At 35.0% G+C, this 8,131-nt stretch overlaps 1 protein-coding gene and 1 non-coding gene across 3 annotated transcripts; one reads left to right on the top strand and one right to left on the bottom strand.

Annotated features, from left to right (window-relative positions):
- Positions 1-37: 37 nt before the first annotated feature.
- Positions 38-123, bottom strand: LOC112508322. The gene has a single exon (XR_003068699.1). It is a non-coding gene; the product is annotated as a small nucleolar RNA Z102/R77 (small nucleolar RNA).
- A 2,355-nt stretch (positions 124-2,478) lies between these two features.
- On the top strand, positions 2,479-7,647 carry LOC112506970. 2 transcript variants are annotated; one of them, XM_025111326.1, is made up of 9 exons: positions 2,556-2,769; positions 3,076-3,240; positions 3,925-4,020; positions 4,387-4,454; positions 4,543-4,615; positions 5,678-5,778; positions 5,862-5,966; positions 6,924-7,023; positions 7,380-7,647. In XM_025111326.1, the coding sequence occupies exons 3-9, from the start codon at positions 3,937-3,939 to the stop codon at positions 7,554-7,556; spliced, it is 708 nt and encodes a 235-aa protein (XP_024967094.1). In that variant the 5' UTR covers positions 2,556-2,769; positions 3,076-3,240; positions 3,925-3,936; the 3' UTR covers positions 7,557-7,647. The 2 variants fall into 2 exon arrangements, with proteins under 2 accessions (XP_024967093.1, XP_024967094.1); XM_025111325.1 differs by lacking the exon at positions 3,076-3,240 and having other exon boundaries at positions 2,479-2,769.
- The last annotated feature ends 484 nt before the right edge of the window (positions 7,648-8,131 follow it).

Genomic DNA, 8,131 nt, shown 5'->3' with positions numbered 1-8,131 from the left:
AACTGAATTCGAACAAAAGAATCGATGAATTAACAGAGTTTGATCAGATAGAGCTAATACATTGTCGCCATCATATCGGCAATCAAACCAATAGGAAAAACAATTTCCATCATCATCTCAAGCTCTGAAAACTTTAAATCAAACAAACATACACAATAACTGTCAAAAAGTTTACCGTAATTCGCTGAATCCATGAACACCATTGACAAAGAACTAGAAACGATCCAATTAAGTTTTGATCGTTTTCTAAGGAAAATCGGCGATTATCCGAATTGGGGGTTTAACGTTGAAACCCTAGAAGACTTCGTGCGTATATAAAGGGAAATCTGGAAGTGAGGGTGTAGTAGGGTTTAGCATATTCAGAAAGTTACATGAATAGTCCTTGTAGATAACCATATCTCATATTTGGTCCTTAGGATAAAAAGGTATGCAATTTTGACAATTTATTCATAATTCGGATCTATCCAAAAAGCAGTTAAATTTCAGATTATTCGGTTCAAATTCGGGACTTGGTTGAAACCGAATTAAATATCGGTTCAGGTTTTTTCTAATTGTGTCTCGTTCAAAAACTATAATGAATCAATATTTTTTTTAATTTTCAGTTTATCAAATTTTAATAGTAGCAGAATGTCTGGTAGCAATCCAGTAATTGAAGTTGAGCAGTAGTCGTCGACATTTGAATTACCCAATTTAGTTGGTCGTCATTTCAAACCGGTGATAACACAACAATAGCGTTCTTAATGGCCGTTTACTAAACGCTTACCCGGTAAATGCGTACCAGGTCATTTACCTTATCGAAGATACATGACAATGCTGAGAATCTTACTTGGTAAAAGAGCGATGAAAAAAATTGAGAGTCTTATCCGATAAACTCTTACTGGGTAAACCATTACACATGATGTTGTTTTGATGAACTGTAATCTTACCCATTAAAGTAAGTTTGTTTAGGTAAACAACCCTTTAATTAGAGTTTTATGAACCCAGCAGGATTAACACAAAAGGTTGTCGGGGTAATTCAACACTTACCCGATAAGTGTTTACTGGTAAAAGTCAGCATTTACATTTAACTTACAGAGTAAGATTTTAGTTTATTAAAATGGCATCTTATGCAACATTTTTATATGGTAAACACTTATCGGACAAGAGTCATCACTCTACCGAGTATGACTCAGTTATTTTCATCACTCTTGACTGATAAGATTCTCATCATTGTTATGTTCATCTGTAAACATTTACATGATCAAATTTTATTTGGATTGTTTGTTTTTTTCATCTTTTTCAGACCTTCGTCTATTATCCTCATTTGGAAAAAGAAAAGAAACCCTTATATCTTATCCACTGGATCGACTTCAACCTCAATCAATCACTTTGCTCAATGAAATTGGTTCATCAATCAATCTTCATGGCTTTCCACCAATCAATCGACAAACCTAAACTCCTCTCGATCGATCGATCTACATGATTCCTCAGCACCAATCGATCTGACCCATCCCTCCAAGATTACTAGACTCTCTCTCAAAGGTATTGTTCTATATGTATAAAGTTGTCTGTGTGGATTTTGTATAGATCGAGAAAGTTTTTGTTTGGAAGAGTTTTCTAATAGATAAAAGAAGCGTGTTTTTAGTTGACGGGACATGTTTGTAAAAACTTGGCTTTCTACATAAAACCCTCTAGAATCTTAGTGAATAAGTCATTTTCTATACCACTAAGCCATTACCAAAAAGTCATGAATAGCTGACCGAATAAGTTGTGAGTATCATTAAGCTGCTAATAAACAGACCCTAAGTGTTAATTGATTACATTCATGAATTTCTTTCTATTTTGATTAACCTGCATATACAGTTTAGTACGTTTTTATTCCAATTGCATATTGTCAGTGACATTTAATCGAAGGCAGTATCAGCACTCTTCAAATTTTGTAATATTGATGGATAAACAAATGAAGCTGTATAAATTGATATAAACTTAACATTATAATATGTTGAAGGGTAAAATATATGAATTATACATATTCAGACAATTATCAGTACATAAAAACAAACAGTTTTATTGATTTTGCATTCAGACTTGAGACCATCTCTTATCAATCAGAAGTGAAATAAAACTCCAGATTTCAGCATCTCTTAAAAACAAAGAAATATTTTTAGCCCTTTTGGATATTGTTTCCCCGACTTTAAGAAAAAGAACAAATAGATCATACACATCACGAGTCACATGAGTAGAATAGAAAAAATGACAAGTGATATGATGAGAGATAACCGAAATTGAGTGATAAACTTTAGTGAATTGGCAACAAAGATCGACAATAATTTCCTTTTCTAATCCATTTACTGTCCGATCGAGAATCCTGATCTTCACTTCAACTAAGGACGTGTTTGGGATTGCTGCTTGTTAACTTTAATACAATGTGGTACCAGTAATAAACATTTTTTAGTGTTTAGATGAGAAAAAAAAGAACTTATACAAGTAGTTCAGTAATAAATAGTTTTTGATAAGTTATTTCAATCATTGGGTTTGGAAACCAAATGACCAAAATGACCCTTTTTAACCCCCAAACCAAACGCCTCTTCCTTTTGGTTGAAACTCTGGGTACGCCTCCTTCCTCTGGAAATCGAACCAGTCTCTCAGTCCTTCAAGAAATCGAATCGAACCAGGTCCTCAGAGAAATCGAACCAGTCCTTCAAGAAATCAAATCGAATCGAACCAGTTCCTCCAACAGAAATTGAAATCGAAATCTCCATCCACCACCGAATCGACCTTCTTCCTCACGTAGGCGATCTCTTGATGTCATTTCTCCTACAAATCTGATTTTTTTGGCCTCTGTGATAATCAATGTCTTGCATAAATCGAATACAAATCTGTTCTCAAAAAGAGTTTTGAAATCAATAGGGAATTTTAGGGTTTCTTAAAAGTTGAATCATTGATATACATATGTTTATTTGGCCTCTGTGATGAAAGATGTTAGAAAATCGAATGAACAATACTAATGGCAGCCACAAATAACTTATCTAAGTTATTACATTTTACTAACCTAATCCAAACATGAAACTCCAGTTTGACACCGTCTTATGATAGGTTGTCCAAACACCCACTGGAAACTCTTACTTCCAATTACAAACCTTAGTGCGTGGATCCGGACATCCCTTTTCTCGGCCGATTCCCCTCACTGCTCCATCCTCCGGTGATCCCGACTCTCGCCCCCCTCCGGCGACCCTTTGGCCAGCGATTGGCAGCTTTCAGGTTTAACTATATTAGCCTTTCTTTTACTACTTGTCGACTCTCTCATCTCAACAAACCCAGAAACAGGCAGAAACATCATAGGCTCAAGCCCTAGTTAATTGAGCTTTTCTTGTAATCTCTGATTTATTTGAAGTCAATATGTTCCTATGTGGCCATGTATTTGTTATCTGCTGATTTCTGTGTTGCCACTCGCTGTTGTTCCTTTGTGTGTATACAACACACACACACACATATTAATCTGTTGCTGCTAAGTTGCTTCAAAATGCTTGACTGAAAGTATTAACCTTAAGTATATCTGTTCTATTCATCGATTATACGCAGAACATAAAACACTTCCAATTCATTTTAGATTATTAACCTTAATGTTTCATAATCATTTTATTTTGCCTCCAATTCATCTAGGAGTAAAAAATATAAAATAATAGTATTGCTCCATGTGATTATTCTGTTTAACTGAAATAGTAAAAAAGTAACTGGCAACCGAATAGCCGAATCTGTTTTGGTTCAGGTGGGTTATTTGGTTTCTGATGCTTTTGACACCCCTGGGTGTGCCCAAGTCATCTGAGGTTCTGAATCCGCCCCTTTACAGTTGTATTGTTGGTGCTTGTAATTGTTTATGTTATACGAACAGAACTTAATTGTGTACATGGATGGGAATGAGAGAAAATGATTTATGTTTTATAGGGGTTTATAAGGATGGGATTGAGTAAAACCGAAATCAATCTGAGGCGATTGCTAGCAGCTGCTCCTCAGCAACAACATCAAGCGAAACTTATTCATGTACGTTATCTACATGTTGGTAATTGATTCTTGCTACCCAATTGTTGATTTACTGATTTGAAAATCTTAGTAATAAATCTATATGAAATATGATATTTCCGTACCATCTATTGTACGTTATCTACATGTTGGTAATTGATTCTTGCTATCCAATTGTTGATTTACTGATTTGAAAATCTTAGTAATAAATCTAATCAAATATGATTATTTTCCGTACCATCTATGGTTTGCACATTGTATTTGATTTAATAGTATTTCTTTGAATTGAGTTTGTATAGATTTTAACAATGCCACTGCCAATTGATTAACTTCTTGTGTAAATGGGGTGATGCTTTGTTATGCTCATATAGAGTGTCGATTTCACAGTATGTTGGTACTCTCAGAGAGCAGTTGGAGCAACTCGCTGCAGAGCGAACTTCAGAAGGATTACCAAGGTCTGATTATATATTGCTTTAAATGGTACTTAAAGTTTCATAAAGCAAACAACTTGATAAGATTTTGCTTTCCTTTTGGTTTCTGTAGAGTTTCAAAAGCTACTTTGAGTGATTACTCTGAGAAAATTGAAGCAATTGCTGCTAACTTGGCTTCCAATGTGGTACGTATATTTCTATCTTTAGGGCATCTCCAATGGGTAACACCAAATCCATAAAAATTGGGGTAAAATTTGGTGCAAACAGTAAATTTTCTCCAACGGGTAACACCAAAATATAAGATTCACTACAACAAATTTGGTTTTATAGGGCGCCTAAAATCTTTAAGCGTTCTAATAAAATATTTTATAAGACATAAGTTTATAGGACCAGATCAAGAAGCGTCCTATGTAGAAGTGTTACAATAGGTTTATAAGACACTTTTATGCGTTTTAACAAGTTTTTTAGACGCTTTTAAAATAAAGTGTTATTTTAGCTATTTTATACGACACTATTTGAAAAAGTGTCCTATAAAAAGATAAGTTTATAGGACACTTCTCAAAAGTGTCCTATAAAACAGCTAATAGGACACTTTATTTTAAAAGCGGTCTAAAAAGCTTGTTGAAACGCTCAAAAGCGTTCTATAAACCTATTGTAACGCTTTCAGATATGATGCCATGTAGTTTGGTCCTATAAACTCAAGTTCTATAACGTATTATATTAGGACGCTTAGACATTTTAGGCGTCCTATAAAAGCCAATTTGTTGTAGTGATTCTAGGTATATTCATTTTTATCTTTTCCCATTGCTGTAAATGAATAGTGTTACACCAAATTTTGTGTGTTACTATTCATTACGCCAAATTTAGTGTAAGATTTGGTATCCCCTTTGGATTGGCTATCTTGTTATGTTTGAATCGACAAGTGAAACTTTCATCTTATTTGCTTGTTTAATTTATTTGTTGTCATACTTTGTAACTAGACTTCAAATGCTATCTAATTAGAGTCAGTTTGCGGTAAGAATAGTAGTTATCGTGAGAAGGGTAAGAAGGGATCTCCATCCTTGGATCAATCCTAATTGAAGATCAATAAAATACCGTTCTAAGCTAATTCATGGGTTATTTTGGGACTTAAGCTGAACCCATTAAAGTGATCAAGGATCCAAATTTCTTCTTACGCTTCTCACCTTAACTCCTATTCTCACACGATCTTTCATCTAATTAAAGATAATTTTTCTTCTATTTGTTAGTTGATTAGTGTAGAATCTCCAGAGCTGCCCACTGCTGACACTTCTGTTAACCAAACGACTACAAAAACAGAAGAAGGAAGAGGGTTGAGAAGAAGAATTGTGTGAGTAGAATTCTTGATTTAGTTTGCTTTTTGTTAAGAGTTGATGTTTATGGTTGTTGTTTGATTGTGATTCAATTCGTTAGCCCCCCATCAACTGTTGAAGGCAGAGTCCCAAAAAGCGTTGATGCAACTGATTCAACTCCTATAAAATTGGATGCCGCAGCACAGACACATATTTCAAAGCACAGGTACTCGCTTTTGCTGTCCCCAAGATAAATACAATATTTGCCTCAACATATATTTGATTGCATGTCAAATATCCAAATACATATAAAATATAAATGAATCTTGTGGACCATAAATTAATGTTAGGGGCTGTTTGGTTAGTTTTTCATTAAGTCTTGTATGGATAAAGTTGTATGGGTGAATTAATTTGTCTGTATAGATTGAGAAGGTTTTTGTTTGGGAGAGTTTTTTCATAGATGAAAGGAGCGTGTTCTTTAATTGGGAAGGGCATATTTGGAAAAAAACTTAGCTTTCTACATAAAACTCCCCCTAGAAGCTTACTGAATAAGTCACTTTCTATATCATTAAGCCACTACCAAACGGTCATATATACCTGACCGAATAAGCTGCGAGTCTCTTTAAGTTCATTAAGCTGCTAACAAACAGACCCGTATATTGTTCTCATAAATGAAACCAGATGGAGCCAGTAAATCTCACTTGAAAGTAGGGTCTATAAGGTGAGATGTATGTAGATTTGACTTCTAGCCCAACAGGGTAGGACGGCTTTTTTCTTGAAGACCATATCTTATAATGACTAGTAGTAATGGGTAAAGATGTAATTTTAGATTGAAACTTCGGAATCTCGAGAAGAAAATTGTTAGCATTTATTTGGGGTGGAGGGGTATAATGGTACAAAACAAAGCTTAAGGCATTGCTTGGTGACCTGTTTGGTGTCAAGGTCTTAAATATCCTTCATCAGTGACAAAGTAGAGGAATGCTGACAATTCTTTGAATGGGTAAATATGTAATTTTAGATTAAAAAGTTCCAAAAGAAAGGGAAATGTTATCATTTTGTTCAGCTTCGTCTGTTTGGCAAATTCTAGTCATATTGTTGCAATTTTCATGGGGGCGGATATTCTTTCATCTACGTTATAATAAGATGAAATGGTGGTGTTATTTTTTTCTTTTTGTTTTGATAGGAAGCTCCAAGAAGACTTGACCGATGAAATGGTGGGGTTGGCACAACAACTGAAAGAGAGTACTCTCATGATGAATCAATCTATTAAAAACACCGAAAAAGTAAGTTGCAACAAGTCACGTTCCATTCACAAATTGTGTTCTGAGCCCTTGTACCAAAAGGGTCATTGGCCTAGTGGATTACTGGTAATCCACTACTGGTTTAGTCGTCTCCCAGGAGGTCAAAGGTTCATATTTCACCAAAAGAGAGGAGTGTACGTGAGTATCTTTGAAAGGATGTCCTAGGCTTAGGCTATGCCCATACTAAAGAAGCCCAGATAAACTCAATGGTTACAATTGTTGTGGACATCTGGAATTGAACCCATGACAGATGGGATGTTCCACCACATCTCTTCTGGACCTCAAAACACAACGCCACAAGCCGTATATAAAATTTTAAAAAAATGTTTGGTGTGTAGATTGTTGATTCGACAGAGCAAGCGGTGGAGCAGAGCTTAGCAAGCACGGGGCGAGCGAATACGCAGGCAATGGCTATATATTCAGAGACATCCAAGACTTCATGTTTCACATGGCTTGTGATGCTTCTAATGACATGTATCTTCATTATGGTGGTTCTTCTTATCAAAGTCACTTAAATCTAGACTTCAAATATTAATTAATATTTGTTGCCTTAATTACAGAAGGAACTCGAATGTTAATATTTGTGTGGTTTTCATGTTAATACCTGGATATTTATTGGATTACTTTTTAAAAGAGCTCTTGACGAGGGAATGAATGATCCAAACATATATAAAATTGAAATGGATTTACGTTTGGCTGTCGTGTGATTTAAACACGCCTCTTCCCATGAAGGCTAGATGGCCACAATACGACTCAAAATTTAATCCAGTCCCTGAACAAGCTGTGCTAATCATTGGTGCTATGAAGCTCGACTCATTGAATTAGTTCGAGTTCGACTTGAGCTCGAAAATTATTAAGCTCGAGCTCGAGTAGCTTGTTAAAAGTTCAACTCGTTTACACCTTTAGTATCGACTGTCAAGTTCCTAGAGTGGTAGATCTTGACTTTGATATCGTGTGAGAATATATGAAACCAATTATTCAAAATTTGAAGTAGTTTTGTGATATATAAAAGCTGATCACTGATAAAAACGGAGGAAGGGAGTACCTCATTTTATAATGGATCACTCTTATTATTATTTTTTGTCCAAAA

Source organism: Cynara cardunculus, assembly GCF_001531365.2.
Source record: "Cynara cardunculus var. scolymus isolate 2C chromosome LG 2, CcrdV1, whole genome shotgun sequence".
NCBI lineage: Eukaryota > Viridiplantae > Streptophyta > Magnoliopsida > Asterales > Asteraceae > Cynara > Cynara cardunculus.
The sequence above is the reverse complement of the archived record's forward strand: the minus strand, read 5'-3'. Positions and strand labels throughout refer to the sequence as shown.